Consider the following 16,057-nt stretch of genomic DNA (forward strand, 5'->3'; position numbering starts at 1 on the left):
TTCGTTGTTTGTTGTTGCACAATCGTCATTATTACGAAAAAAAAAATATATTATTAATGTTAATTTATTTTAATATTTGAATAATTTATATCAGATTAAAACGTTTGTTTTTTAATTTATTACCGATAATAATGATAATGAAAAAAAAATGGGGAGACGGGGAGGAAGGGGGGAAGGGAGGAGAAGGAGGGAGATTTCGAAATGTTTGTTTTTTTTGAATTAACGGGAGAGATTATTCGATTTTAAAATAATCTAGAAAATATTTTTTTTTTTTTAATTATCGTGATATTTCCTTTACTCTCTCCCTCTCCCTCTCTCTCTCTCTCTCATTATTGATCGATTAAAAATGGCGACTGAGAAAAAAGAAAAAGAAAACGTAAATCTTGTGGCGCCTGTACGAGAGCCTGTTTTCAAGGCGTTTTTCCCTTTTATAGTTTCATCAAAGATTTTCTTTTCTTTTTCCGTAAATAAATCAGTTTGAAATTTCCTGCCACGTAGATTTTTTTAATTTTTTTTTTGAAATTTTCTTTCTTCTGACACGAAAAAAAAAAACCTAAAACGATAAAAATTATTATTTTATTATTAGTCGTAACAAAATTTAAAAAAAAAATTATCAAGGTGATTTTTGTCTTAAGCAAATTCTATATTTAAAAAAATATTATTTAAAATGCGACCTAACAAACGATTAAACAACCAATCAACAAACATAACAACCGTCCGACCGATCGGTCGACCACTTTCCAAAAACGGTTAAACTACAACAACATCGAGTAAAAAAAAAAAAACGTTTAAACCATCAAAAAAAAAAAAACAAAAAATTTATTTGACCGTGATTGGTCATTTATTTGGTATTAAAGAGATTGTGGTTGTTGTTGTTGTTTTTGTTTTTGTACAAAAAAGTATATATCGTTTGAATTTACCGAGAAAAAAAAAATTATTATTATCATTTTAAAAAAGTACAAAATTAAAAATTTAATTTTTTTCGATTGTTAATCGAGTACGGGTATTATAACAAACAGCAAAACAAACAACAAACAAATTTTTATTTTTATTTTCTTTTTAATTAAAAAATTCAAATTACGGAATCATTCACGCTTATTATCGATTGCGAAATTTATTGTTTCATCATTACGACATCACGTGTAATCAGAATATTTTTTTGTTTGTTATAACCACGTCGTTTTTAAACAACAAACAAACAAACAAATTAATAAATATTGATCCCCTTGTGTTTTGATTTTAAAAAAAAGAAAAAAAAATTCTCACTCTCTCAAATTTTTGTTCGAATACAAAGAAAAATTCTCCAGCGAGAGAGAGAGAGAGAGAAGGAAAAAGAGAGAGGAGGGGGAGGGGAGGGGAGGAGATGTCCATTTAACGCTTAAACGTCATTTTTCAAAATTGATAATGATATATGACCTTGTCAAATTAGCTGTCAAGGTATTTCGATCATTTTATCACTTGTCATTGTTAACAGGAAGCGCCTTTTAATACGCCTGGAAAATTTTTTTACGACTACTCGTTTTCCCAAAAAAAGGTTGAAAAAATTACAATAAAATCCCGGTGAAAAATTTTAACTTTTGTTTGTTGTTGTTGCGGTTGTTACGATTTCAGGTTGTTGATTAATCAAATCGATTACGGAATGAAAAATATTTTTGAAAATTAATTAATTAATCAAATAATTATAATTTTTAATTTATTTCTTTAACTAATAATTCGTAACACGCAACCACAACAACAACAACAACCAACAAACGACGACAAACAAATCCAAATAAATAATTTATTATTTGATTTTATTTAATTTAGCAATAATTTAAAATAATAAATTAAAATTTTTGTCGTCATTTGCGCAAAAAAAAATTATGTTTGTCGAGTTTGTGTTTGTTTTTCCAGTCGAGAAAATTTTTACTGGAAAATTTTTTTTTTTTTTGAAATTTAAATAAAACGCGAATTTGGTTATAATTTCCCCGAGCTACGTTTTTGCTTAAATTTTTAATTTTTCTGAACAAATAAATAGTTTTCATCAACCCACACGAGAATTATTTATTCTCAAATCGATTTAAAACCGAATTAAAAGAGAGAGAGAGAGACAAAGAGAGAGAAAGAGGGAGAGAGAGAGGATAAAAAAAATTCATTTAATATGCGAATTATTATTATTATTATCTTTTAATATAAAAAAAAATGAAATTTAAATAACAAAAAAAAAAAATTCTTTGTCCAAATATTAATAATAATAATAATAATAAATTTCGGCCGTGAAAACACACTCCAGGCTTATAATAATTATTATTATTATTAAATAAATTTATAATAAATCTTACCGAAATGCGGTGGGAAGATAATTTTACGATTATAATAAAAATAATAATAATAATAATAAATTCGCGAGTTGGAAGTAAAAAAAAAAAAAAATGAACAAAAAAATTCGCCATTTTCTTTTTTTTATCTCTCTTCAAAATTTTTTGAAAAATCGATCGAGAAAGAAAAATGGATCGATCGATCGATCAATTGTTATCATCCAGCCAGCACGCGTTATATTATCAATTGTGCTGGAACTTTACTGGAATTTAGAAAAATACGATCATTCATTTCATTCCTTCCCCCTCCACCCTCCTTCCTCCTCCCCACCCCCGCTCGATTTTTATGTTCAAACAAACAATTTAAAAACGACCACCTCGTTGTTTTATTATTATTATTATTATTATTTCACCTGCAACAATTGTTCGTTACGTATAAATGCTGGAGAATGAATGACTCACGTGTACCTGAACCTTATTTGAATTATTTTTTTTTGGGCCGATTTGACAGTTTGTAAATCACCATTCTATCAACTTCCTAGATTATACATTTTCTTTCTTTTTTAAAATAATGATAAAATACATCGGCTGAATTTTATTTTGTTTGTTTGTTTGTTTGTTGTTTGTTGCTTAGCCCTTTTAAAAAACGCGTATTAATTAAGAGATTTCACGCGTTCGATAAAATAATTAATGGCGAATAATTATTTAATAATTTTTTTTTTGTTTGACTCTCGAACGAGATTCGTTTCATTCCATGAATTATTTATCATTCCCGACTGACTTATAATAATGATGATGATGATGATAATAATAATTTTTTACGTTTGTTAATCGATGAGATTAAGAAAAAGATGGATTAATTCTAATCGGTTAATATCCGTCTGGTTATTTTGTGACGTTTAATAATGACGTAATTGATAGCTATTACGTAAGTTGTTTGTGAGTCTGGAATAAAGAGAGGAGAGCAGGGGGAGGGAAGGGGGGTAAGAAGAAAAAAAAAAATTTTTTTTTCTCCAAAAAGTTTGAAAGAATTTTTTTTTTGTTTTGTTTTGTTCCACGTGAATGTGATTTTCTCCAGTTTTGAATCAGACGTGGAATTAATGTAATTTTTCTTTTTTCTTTTCGAACAACAATCAATCAGAGGATTGTTTACATCGGTTAGAAGATGTAAATCATTGAAAACTGGAGAAAGTTATGCTGCGAAATTTACAAGCAGACAACGGTATGGAGAAGATTGCAGTACGGAAATTTATCACGAAATTGCTTTGTTATCACTTTGCGGATCCGCACCCAGAGTAATACAAATCCACGACGTTTTTGAAAATCCAAATGAAATTATTATTGTTATGGAATAGTAAGTTTTATGCTACAACCACGTTCGAAACCTTCTTTCATTCCTTTTCGATTTATTAATTTTTTTTTGTTTTTTTCCAGCGCTCCCGGAGGGGATCTACAAACGATAATAGATGAAGAATTAATACCGTTTGAATCCGATGTTGTTTCTTACATAAGACAAACAGCAGAAGGTTTAGATTATTTACACAGGAGAAAAATAGCACATTTGGATATTAAAGTAAACAAAAACATTTTTTTTTCTTTCTTATTCCACGTCTAGTCGTGACGTATTAATCACATTTAAAAAATTTTTTTTCTACATTTTTTTACACGTTTGTCAAAATCTATTTGTTTGTTTTTTTAAATCATCTGCTGCCACGACGGTTTACTTAAAGCAATAATCAAACCATTTGGATTCGATCATAATAATTCGATGTTTCGGATCGGTTCGAACAAACACACAACAACAAAAAAAATTTTTTTTGTTTGTGTTTGTTTGTTTTACGTAAAAATGTTTGTCCAATCGTTACAATTTAAATTATTTAACGTTTGTTTTTTTTTTTTTTTTTAAATTGCGATACGATTGATGTGACAAAAAAAAACAAGGTAAAATATGTTTGTTTGTTTGTATATCATAAAAAGCCGCACCTTTTAGACTTAAACTCTCGTTATAAACTTAGCCGTTGTAGGTGTTTGTTAGCTAAAGTCAAACCTACGGCATTTAGGCAGGGCTATGTCAAGGTGAGATAATACCTGATACCGAATTTGACATTTTAATTTTTTTTTTTTTTTTTTTTTGGACCTTTGTTTAACGGCAATGAATGGGTCACGAAAATAAAAAAAGAAGAAAAAGATTAACTAATTACTATTAAATTTGGGTGCGTGCGTGCGTGTGTGCGTACGTGCGTGCGTGCGTTGACAAAAAATTAAAAACCTCCACCTTGATTTTATACATTGAATTTTTTTTTTATGAATAAACGTTTCAAGGTTGATGATGAGACGACATTTAATTCTTTATAATACGTTCCACCGGAACGCATTCCAGAGCCATGTTTTTTCCTATTTTTCCAGAGCCATCAATGACCGAACGATTAAATTTTTTCCGTTCAAAAATATCGTCGTGGCATTAGTTATATTATCGATTGCTAACCCTTCCGTAAAAAAAAATTTTTTTTTGTCGTTTCAGCCTCAAAACATCGTCATGATGTCCGATTATCCAAATTGCGAAATAAAACTTTGCGATTTTGAAATTTCCAGAGTTATACTGGAAGGAAAAATAATAAGAGAACTTTTAGGAACTCCAGATTATGTGGGTGAGAAAAAACATTAAATATTTAATTAATTAATTAATTAGTGTTCCGTAATCCTCTTTTCCTAATTATAAACAATTTTTTTTTTTTGTTCCAGCTCCAGAAATTTTACATTACGATCCGATAACACTCGCTGCCGACATGTGGTAAGAATCAATAATAATAATAATAAAATTTTACCAAAAAAAAAAAATTTTTATTCTTAGCAGACGACAAAAAAAAATTTATAGTTATCCAGCGGCGGCGGCGGCGGCCGCGGTCGTCGTCGTCGGCTAAGAGGTCAACTTGTTGGACACATTTTGTTCCTTTGGGTCAATTTAAGTGGGTTCAATTTCCGCCAAGGCGATTAAGTCTAGACTTAGACACATTCCAGAACTTTTTTTTCTCTTCTTAAAGAAAACTATTTTAGCATAATTTGACCTCGTCATAACTACGACGTTTTTCATTTTTTTTTTTTTTTTGCGTTCTATTCGGATTAATTTAAAAAATTTTTCCAGGTCTTTGGGTGTTACAACATACGTTTTATTAACAGGTTATTCACCTTTCGGTGGTGAAACCGATCAGGAAACTTTTTGTAACATATCAAGAGGTGAATTAGATTTTCCAGATGATTTATTTAAAGATGTGTCAAACGATGCTGTTGATTTTATTAAAAAACTCATCGTTAAAAATCCAAAGTGAGTCATTCAAACCGATTATTATCATTATCATCATGAAACACAATTGTAATAATAAAAATAATAAAATTTTAGAGCGAGATTAACGGCGTCTGCATGCCTCAAACATCCCTGGTTAAATAATTCAACCGACAGAAACAAAATGAAGGAGTCAAAAAATACTTTGGTAAAGCCCGAAAGAGTCGTAACTCAAAACGATGACGTAGGATCGAACTTGGAGGAAGAAAAGAGAAAAGAAAATGAATACGTCGATGATGGAAACCGAGAAAATGATGATAATAAAAATAATAATAAAAAATTAAGAAAATATCTTTCGAAATCTCGTGAAGCTTTATTTGATAAAGTCGTACAAAAACATAACAACAACAGCACCAGCAGCAATTTTAAAAAATACACGTTTAAAAATCACAGATTTAGAAAGACGAGAATGTGCGAAAGTCAAATTTCACTCATATCAAAATCGCAAGAAAAATTATTGTTAACCGGTGGGGAAACATTAAATGCACCAAGTAGATCAATAGAAAAACTTTACGGTTTAAGAAGTTTATCGAAATCGCAAGAAGTGTTAAACTTATATAAAACCGGAGGATTGTTAACAAGTCAAGAAAATTTAAATTTGGTATCGGAAATAATCAAATCAAGAGAAAATTTGAACGTGGAAAGTCAAGAAGAAGATACGAAAGAGGCGGGAAAATATAGAAAATTAATGAGAGCGACGACTGCTGATTTGGGTGTCTTGCATTCAAAAACTCAACCCTCCAGAATGGATAGTTACTCGTCGACGACGTCACTCGCTTCTTTTTCAACCAATTTACCCGATGAAGATGACGATGACGACGAAGAAGATGATGATGATGATGACGTTATTGATTATAAAGAAAAATTTGAATCCTCTCCCGTTCCTACGTCATCACCAAAACGTGATCGACGTGATGACGTGACTTTTACTCACCCTAACAATCCTGTTATGAAAAAAATAGAAAAATTAGAAAAACAAAAAAAAATAAATGAAATGAAAGAAGAAGAAGAAGAAGATGAAGAACCGAGATTTACCGTTGCTCAATTAGTAACAGCATTTAACAAACACCAAGAAATTGTTACGAAAACATCTTTGGAAGTTACCATGTCAGCACAAGAAAAAAAAATGAAAATCCCAAATATATGTTTACCTTATGAAAGTCAATCTTCATTTCCGACCGGACCGAAAGCATTAAGACTTTTCATACCGGATATTGATTTAGTTTCCGTTCCGGAAAAATGTTTTCCAAACAAGTACAAAATGAAATTCACTAGCGGAAATGATAAAAAAAAATTACAGAGTCCAAAAAGTCCAGACGATTACGATATTTTAAGGTTATTTCCGGAATCACCACAATCGAATAAAAATTATTCGAATGCAGAAGATTTTTTCACATCGACAAATCATCAAAAAGAAAATAATAAAAAATATGGTCAAAAATTTATTGGCAGTTCCAACAATCAAGAGAAAATTTCAGCGTCGATTCCTCAAAGGAAAAACAACAGCAAACCGTCGAGTCCGATAATCGATAATAAAAACGAACCGTTATTTAAAATTTCTGATTCTCATTATAAATCTGATGACGTCATTAAAAAAAGAAGTCCGACGCCGAATCGTAAAATTGGAATTAATAGATCTTTCGAAAGGAGTCCTACGGTCACGAGAAAATCACTTACCGTTGAAAAAAGTCCATTGACGCAAAGGAAAACTACGATGCAAACGTCTACGAGACCTTTTTCTAATACAAAACAAGATGATTATTATCATTATCATAAAAAGGAAAATTCGTGTTCGTCGAATTATAAAATCGTAGGTATAGGTGAAAAAAATTCTACCAACAGAACAAATTCGAGCGTGAGTTATAAAATTGAATTTGACAGCCCTGTCGTAAAAAGGAAATTTCCAATTAAACCTAATCTTCTTGTCAAAGGAACGATAAGTTCTAATTTAAAAGTTAGAGAAACCGTTACAAGAGCAAGAAAATAATTTTACCTTTTGGTAAATTTTGTCTCCTAACGTCATCATTCTCATAAAGAAAAAAAAATTCAACGTTTATTATTATTATTATTGTTAAGATCCAGCGAAAATGAATTTTCCGCCATTAAACAACTGGAGAAAAAGGAAAAGAAATTTTTGCTTTGTTTTTTTTAACAAATTTTAAAATGTACATACGACTTTTTTTTTTTTTAATTCTTTGTATTCGTTTAATGTATAAATAAAAAAAATTCGAATAAATATTATTATTATTATTATAGTAAAATGTGACGTCATACATTTGAATCTTCCTTAAATCCCGCACCCAGCATCCCAACGCTCATGTCGATCATTTCCGTACGCATTTTTTTTTCTCTTCATTTTCCTTATACCTTGACGCGCACGTTATCGCAACATTTTCTTTTGATTTTATCCTGTTGGCAGACCTGTTTTCAACAAGGTGAAAACCACAAAAAAAAAATTCTATAACCGGAAGTAACCCTCCCCCCTAAAAAAAAAAACAAACGAAAGCAACCAAATTTTTTTTTTCCTTTTATTTAATTTATTTTTTAAAGTAATATTACATCATCATCATTAGCATCATCATCATCATCATCATTATCGTTTTTACACTAAAATAAAAATTATAAACCGATAATAATAATAATTATTGTTATAAATGCAGCGAACAACGTATTAAATGTTAAATTGTAATTAATTAATTTTTTTTTTAAATATAATAAATTATCATAATTATTATGGATTTTATTAATTTTTTTCCCTCTCTCTCTCTCTTTCTCTCTCTCTCTCTCTTGCACGCGCTCGCGTAAGAAAAAAAAGAAAGAAGGAAAATCAACTTTGAGGATTTCCAAGTTTAAATTTCATATCTTTATTTAATGGCGGAATGTAATTTCTGGGTATTAAAAATGTCGACAAATTAAACAAATCCAAAAACACTTTATAACGATCGCTTAGCGTTGATTTTAAGTATTGATAACCGGAAGAGCCTCCGGTTCCTAATTGAAGTGAACCAATCATTCTTTGAACCATTATCACGTGATTATCTGGAAAATTCAAAACAAAAAAATTTATTACTCTCGGAAGAAAAAGAAGGAAAAAGAGGACGAGGAGAAAGAGGTATCGTGTCGTCGATGGATTGATTGTGTCACGTTTGTACCTCACGATGACGATGACGACAAGATGGCAGCAGAAGAAGAAGAAAGAAGGAGGGGAGGGGGCGCGGTTGTAGGGAAAAATGGTGACTAAGAGTTAATCAAATAAAACCTTTGTACTGTAGCAAACTATAAACTCCTTAATATCAAATCTTCTTAACTTATAATATGGTAATAAATTATTATTTGATTATGTTTACCTTGAAATTATTTATCGACTTATGTGTTTTTTTTTTTATTGCAACAACAACAACAACAACAAACGACGACGACGACGGACGGCAAAAAAAAAATTGTTTTTATTATAAAAGAAAAAAACCTTTTATGGTAATAAAAAATCGAAGGAAAACGTCTATTTTTAAATTAAAATTAATTTTCCAGAATAAATAAAATATTTAATTCTCTGGATTTTATTAATAATAATAATAGTAAAAAAACAGGAAGTGGAAATAAAAACGTCGTGTCGTTCCGTTTTTTGTTTTGCAATTTTGCGACGAAATTTTTTTAATAATAAAAATTTAAATTTTTTCCACATTAAAAATGAGGAAATGAAGGAAAAAAAAAGAAAAATTTCATTGAAAAATTTTAAAATGCGCAATTTGTCCTCTCTCTCTCTCTCTTTATCTTTCTCATCTTTGTCTACCTATTTCTCTCTGTCTCTCTCTCTCTCTCTCATTCTCTCAATCTTATTCTCTTAACCTTCTGTCATTCTCATTCTCATACCACTCTCTACCTCTCTTTCTACATCTCTTTTACGCCTCTCTCTCTCTCTCTCTCAATCACTCATTTTTACTCTCTTATTCTTCCTGACATTCTCATTCTCACTCTCTCTCTTTTTCTCTCTCTACATCTCTTTTATGCCTCTCTCTCTCTTGTTCTCTCTTTATTTCATTGTCTCATTCTTATTCTCTCCCTCTTTCTCTTCTTTGTCTCCCTATCTATCTCTCTCTTTATCTCATTCTTATTTTGTCTCCTTTTCTCATTCTCTTATTCTCTCTCTCTCTCTTTCTAACATTCTTACTCTCTCTGCACTGCCTCCCTCTCTCCCTCTCTCTTTCTCTTTCTCTCTCTATCGTCATTTTTTCCATCTTTCTCATTATTTTTTGCGTTTAAACTCACAAATGATTTTTTCACATGCATAAACCCGATGAGAATTTGAATAAATTTAATTTTAAAGTCATCAACAACAAACAACAAACAACAACCAATCAAAAAAAAAAAAAACTCGTTCGAAAGATTCCAACCGAGTCGTGTTTTTATACAAAAAACAGGAATTTTCACAACATTAATAAGTTAATAATAATAATGATCAATAAATAAATTATTAAAATCTTTTTCCTCTTTATAAGTTAAAATTTTGCCATTTGCCACCACTATCTAATGCCACGTTAAAATTGAAAATTAATTTAATCGATAAATCGTTCGTCACTCGTTTGCCAATTAAAAAAAAAAAAGGAAAAGGGAAGGGAAAAAAGGTGACGTCGTCGACAACAACAACAACAACAAACTTACACCTCCATTTAGTTATTAGCGAATCGATATCCATAAGAAGTGTCAATAGAAGATGCGGTTGACTAAAACGTGGTTCATCTCTATAAAAAGTTATCATAATGGCTCCCTGTAATGCTTTATGTGAAAATCTTCTTTCTCCTTTTAAAACGAAAGCATCGTGGATTTGTTTATCGAAAACGGATGCAAACATTTCTTTTTTTCTTTCAACATCCGATTGACTCCTGTAATCATTTCAATACATCATCAACAACAACAAACAACAAACAACAACAAACTAAAATAAAAGCAAAAAAACAAAAACAAACCTTTTTTTTTCATCTTCGTTTGTTATTTTATCAGCTGCTTCTGATTGATTCATCAACATTCTATCGACGGCATCTTTATATTTTTTCCAAAAATTAAAACCTTCCGTTTCCAGTCCTGGAGTCCTTTCCAGCCAACTTTCTACTAATTTTCCAAGTGAAGGTTCAGTTTCTGATTTTTTTATCGCCGCCACAGCTTCCGGATCTCTATCGAATACTTTTGAATATCTTTGACTGTATCTCATCCTGTGATCCTATTAACGCATCGTATTATTATTATTATTATTATTACTTATAAAAAGGACGAAATTTTTTAATTCGTTATAAAATGATGACGTAAATTTTTACGTGTCACGTGACGAGTGGAAAAATTCAACGCACAAACTAATCGTCGCGTAAAAAAAATTAATGGAAATAAATTTTTTTTATTACTACGGTATCATCATCAACATCATTATAAATAATAATAATAATAATAATAATAATAATAATAATAATAATAATAATAATAATAATAATAATAATAATAATAATTGTTCAACTTTTTTGTTGTTGTGGTTGTTGTTAAATGTCAAAGAACCGTTTGTTTTTTCCTTCCTTTTTTTAATCCTTTTATTCGTTTCCATTGACGGTTTTTTTATTTTTTTATTTTAATTTTAAATAAACCGCGTAACGTGTATTTAATTTAACGACGTCATTAAATAAATTCTCTTTCTTTTTTTTTTTTAATTTTTCACGTAAGGTATAAAAAAAAATTTTTCTTCTGCCACTGACTGATTGACTGACGAATAAAAAATCGGGTTGGGAAAAAAAAAAAATTTTAATTTTATTTTTCATCACGTTTTTTTTCCCGCCATTTATTCGACTCATCGGGGGAAAAAAAAACGACTGTCAACACGACAGCAGCAACCACGACTGTTTCTTCTTTTATAAAATTTCATTTAAAAAATTTTCTAAATACACGATGTTTTAAAAAAACGCGTTAAATATTCTTTATCGTTCCTCCATCAAATTTTTTATTTTTTATTTTTATTAAAGTTCTACTTATTTATTTATTAATTTTAATATAACAAAAACCCGTAAATGCCCTCGTGTGATGTTGATGATGATGATAATGAAGATGATAATAATAATAATTAATTCAAAGATCGTGTTTGGCGAGAATAACTAAAAAAAAAAAAACTTCATTCGATTCCTCCTTAACTCTCGCTCTTTCATTCCGTTAAATATAAATAAACGACCTGAAAAATTATTATTATCATTATCATTATCATTATCATTATTATTATTATTACACAATGAAGCCGTGCCGAATGAAAGGCGCATGATTAAAGAATGAAAGAATAAATGATAAGTGGCAGAAGAAGACTAAGACGGCCAAAGTTTGATATCTAAAAAAAAAAAAAAGGACCGAAAATTGATAAGAAAAGTTTTATTGTTTATTATTATTATTATCCACCATTAAACACGACAAGGCTACTTGTCGGAGTTTTTAAGTATTTATCCGAGGTTTCTACCCGATTCCTTAGGGACAAATACTCGAATTTCGGTGGTGTCACTTATTATAAGATAGCACCACATCAATTCTTGAAGGTCTTCCTGAGTCCGTCTTTTTTCGATGGGAACGATTTGTCTCCTGAACTGGGCTCCGGTGACTAACATCTTTGGAGTGGCCAGGGTCAGAAGCAGTGAAATTCACGTTCTCGTCGAGCTGCCTCAGGTCGACAGTAGAACAAGATTTGTTTTTTGGTTCTTACTTTGTCTTGTTCTCATTTTTTTTTGCTCTTTTAAGCCAACAGCACGTGGCGTTCTCAAACGGTCACCCATCCAAGTTTGCACCACGCCCGATGCTGCTTAACTTCGGTGATCGTACGGGAACCGGTGTGACCAGCACGCTATGGCCGTTGGCTTATTATTATTATTATTATTATTATTATTATTATTATTATTATTATTATTATTATTAAAATCGAGTTTAATTAATAAAATTATAAATAAATGTATTTTCAGAAAAAAAAATTCAAAATGGCGTAAAACAAAAAAGTAGTTCAGATCAATTAAAATTTTATCATCATAATTTTAAGTAGGAAAAAAAAAATTTTTTTATTATGATAAAGTGAATGTCGTCTATCGAATGTTGGGCGTGGGTGATTTTGTAAAAAAAAATTTTTTTTACCTCGAAGGAATTTTTGGGGGGCCCCTCCCCTTATAAATGGCGATGACGGCGGCGGCGGCGACCTCACAATGTCGAAATATAAAAAATTGTAACGAAATTTTTTTTTTTTATTGTCATTCTCCTTTCACGTGAAAGTCTTTCGAAAAAAAAAATGATTACGATCGTTGTTACCGTTGGAAAAATAAAAAATAAAAAATTTAAATTTGTCGTGGCAGAAGAAAATTTACCGCGGCATAAATTCCCGCCTTTTTTAAAATCGAAAACGAAAAAAAATGCGTTTGAAACGTTTGATTCGACTTTAAGAAACGTTACGTTTTACCTTTTTTGTTTGTTTCTGTTGTTGTTTTATTATAAATAAAAATAAAAATAATAATAATAATAATAATAATAATAATAATAATAATAATAATAATAAGCCAACGGCCATAGCGTGCTGGTCACACCGGTTCCCGTACGATCACCGAAGTTAAGCAGCATCGGGCGTGGTGCAAACTTGGATGGGTGACCGTTTGAGAACGCCACGTGCTGTTGGCTGAAAAAGAGCAAAAAAATGAGAACAAGACAAAGTAAGAACCAAAAACAAAATCTTGTTCTACTGTCGACCTGAGGCAGCTCGACGAGAACGTGAATTTCACTGCTTCTGACCCTGGCCACTCCAAAGATGTTAGTCACCGGAGCCCAGTTCAGGAGACAAATCGTTCCCATCGAAAAAGACGGACTCAGGAAGACCTTCAAGAATTGATGTGGTGCTATCTTATAATAAGTGGCACCACCGAAATTCGAGTATTTGTCCCTAAGGAATCGGGTAGAAACCTCGGATAAATACTTAAAAACTCCGACAAGTAGCCTTGTCGTGTTTAATGGTGGATAATAATAATAATAGGGTGTTTGTCGATGTGTCGTCTGCTGTCGTAAAAAAACTTAAAAGGAAATTAAACACAGTAACGACGAACGAATTTTTTTTTTAGGTAGGAAAATAATAAAATTATTACGCTGTTGCCAGGGGGTCGTTTGTTTCGTTTGTTTCGTTAGTTTCTGTTTGTTTCTGTTTGTTAAGTCATTTTTTTTTTATCAAATGGAATTTTCTAGAATGAATTAAAACCCGTTAATTATGGGAAAAATATTATTAAATCTTTACTCACTAATTTAACTCCTAATTTATTCTCCAAAAGTCTAAATTGTAAACTTTGAAATCCGGATGCTGGAGATAAATAATCGCGAAATTCCATAAAATCCAGTGGCGTCATCGTTTCCAAAATCATAACCTGATCGACTAAAAGCTATAAAAAAAAAACAAAAAGGTTTGTTCGTTTGTTTGTTTGCCTCTTTTACAAAAGGTTTTAGAAATTGTTATTACGAAATTCGTGGACCTTGTTAAAAGTCATTTATTAAATATACGTCACTGATTGGAAAGGTCAAAACGGGGCCCACATACAAACAATTTATTAATAATAATAAGAGAAAAAAAAAAATTTTTCGCCATATTAATAAAGTCAAGGGGGCAATTTATTGTAAGAAATGATAACGAGAGAAAGAGAGAGAGAGAAGAAATAGATCATGGCTCGTTATTTGAAAAAGTAAAAGTTTTATTTATTATTCTGTTTTAAAGGACAAAGGACGAAAATTTCGTGATAAATGAATGAAAAATTTTTTGTGAGTTACTAGTAAAGAGAAAGAGAGAGAGAAAATGAGAGTAAAAGAGAAATAGATAAACGGCATACAAAATGAAAGAAAAGAAAGAAAAATAGACAGAAAGACAGGAAGTAAAAGCTAGGGGAAAGATGTAAAGAGAGAGAGACACAGTAAGAGTGAGAGAGACATGGTAAGAGAGAACAAGAGAGAAAGAATGAATGAGAGAGAGAGAGAATGAAGAGAAAATGAATGAGAGAGAGAGCAAAATTCGAGGAAAAAAGGAAAAAAGTTATAGAGAAGAACAGGATCAAATAAAAAGAGGCAAAGAGACAGAGAGAAAGAATGATTGACAGTGAAATAGAGGCAAACAGATAGGCACAGATAGCGAGAAAGAGGGACAGAAAAGCACACACACACAGAGAGAAGATAATTAGCCTTATAAAAAATTAAAAAAAAAGAACCAAATCCAAACGTGTACCTTCAATATGAGTACGATCCTGTTCAACCTTTTCAATATTTCCAAAGTTTTACCTTCGTCGACTGTTTCGGAAAATCCAAAAAGATTTCTAACGGAATCAACTTCCCAAATTATTTGTTTAAACCATAATTCGTATGCTGGAGAAGTAAAAAAAAAAAACATATCAAAATTAATATATATATCCTCCTTCTCCTCCTCCTTCTACTCCTCCTCTTATCAATCATACCTTGATGTGTTATTATAAACAAATGTTCATCGTGAACCGTTCGATTATGTTGTTCGCTTAATAGAGTTTGAGCGTTAAGAATTTTTTCCAATTGTAAATATTCTCCATAAAGCATTCCCGATTGTTCTCCTAAACATTCTCCATCCTGACCAGAATCTCTGGAAAGTAAAACAAATAACAACAATTAATATATACGTAATAACAATACTATATATTATAGCGCTATAAATAATTATCGTGACGTAAAAACGGCGTATTTAACGCATGTATGCAAACCTTTAAACAACAACTTATCGATAATATTTTTTACGTAATAAAATTTCAAAACTTATATTTATATTATTATTACTATTATTATTATTATTATTATATAATGTACATATATTTTTCTTTGAATATACAAATAAATAAATAAACCATAAAAATTATTATTATTATTATTATTGACTTTTCACCCTCCCCGATTTTTTTATTTATTTATTTTTCGTACATAAAAAATTTTTTTTTTTACGTAACGACTTTATTGCAAATACATTTATTTAATGAGTTTCCGCTATTACCATTCGAACGTTACGCCTCCCCCTCCCTCCCCTTTCGTCTCCGTCCCTTCCGCTCACCCACAGCCTCCGAAATTCTCCTCCCTCCCCCTCACATCCCCGAATAAAAAAAAAGAATGAAAAAATTTTCTCACGGATTCTTAGAATTTTCCGAACTCGTTTTTTTATTTTTTATTTAATAAATAAAAGTTAATAAAAATAATTTTTCGTTACATAATTTTGTAAATAAATAAATACATAAGTTAATAAATAAAAGGATATTAAATAAATAAATAAATAAAACGCGGAAGAAATAAAAACAAATAAAAATAAAACCGGTAAATGGGGTCGTTCTCATCATCATCATCATCATCATCGTCGCCGTCGTTATCATTATTATCATTATAATGG

At 30.4% G+C, this 16,057-nt stretch overlaps 2 protein-coding genes across 2 annotated transcripts; one reads left to right on the forward strand and one right to left on the reverse strand.

Moving 5' to 3' along the window:
- Nucleotides 1-3,131: 3,131 nt before the first annotated feature.
- On the forward strand, nucleotides 3,132-7,624 carry Phum_PHUM065560 (death associated protein kinase, putative; the record flags this gene model as incomplete). The annotated part of the gene is made up of 7 exons (XM_002423484.1): nucleotides 3,132-3,166; nucleotides 3,439-3,651; nucleotides 3,732-3,870; nucleotides 4,819-4,945; nucleotides 5,040-5,088; nucleotides 5,440-5,619; nucleotides 5,695-7,624. The coding sequence occupies 7 exons, from the start codon at nucleotides 3,132-3,134 to the stop codon at nucleotides 7,622-7,624; spliced, it is 2,673 nt and encodes an 890-aa protein (XP_002423529.1).
- An 840-nt stretch (nucleotides 7,625-8,464) lies between these two features.
- On the reverse strand, nucleotides 8,465-15,530 carry Phum_PHUM065570 (Tryptophan 2,3-dioxygenase, putative; the record flags this gene model as incomplete). Its single annotated transcript, XM_002423485.1, has 7 exons — nucleotides 8,465-8,676; nucleotides 10,297-10,517; nucleotides 10,602-10,852; nucleotides 13,917-14,054; nucleotides 14,885-15,021; nucleotides 15,111-15,268; nucleotides 15,490-15,530. The coding sequence occupies 7 exons, from the start codon at nucleotides 15,528-15,530 to the stop codon at nucleotides 8,465-8,467; spliced, it is 1,158 nt and encodes a 385-aa protein (XP_002423530.1).
- Nucleotides 15,531-16,057: the final 527 nt, after the last annotated feature.

Source organism: Pediculus humanus, genomic scaffold (genome assembly GCF_000006295.1).
Source record: "Pediculus humanus corporis 1103172107413 genomic scaffold, whole genome shotgun sequence".
NCBI lineage: Eukaryota > Metazoa > Arthropoda > Insecta > Psocodea > Pediculidae > Pediculus > Pediculus humanus.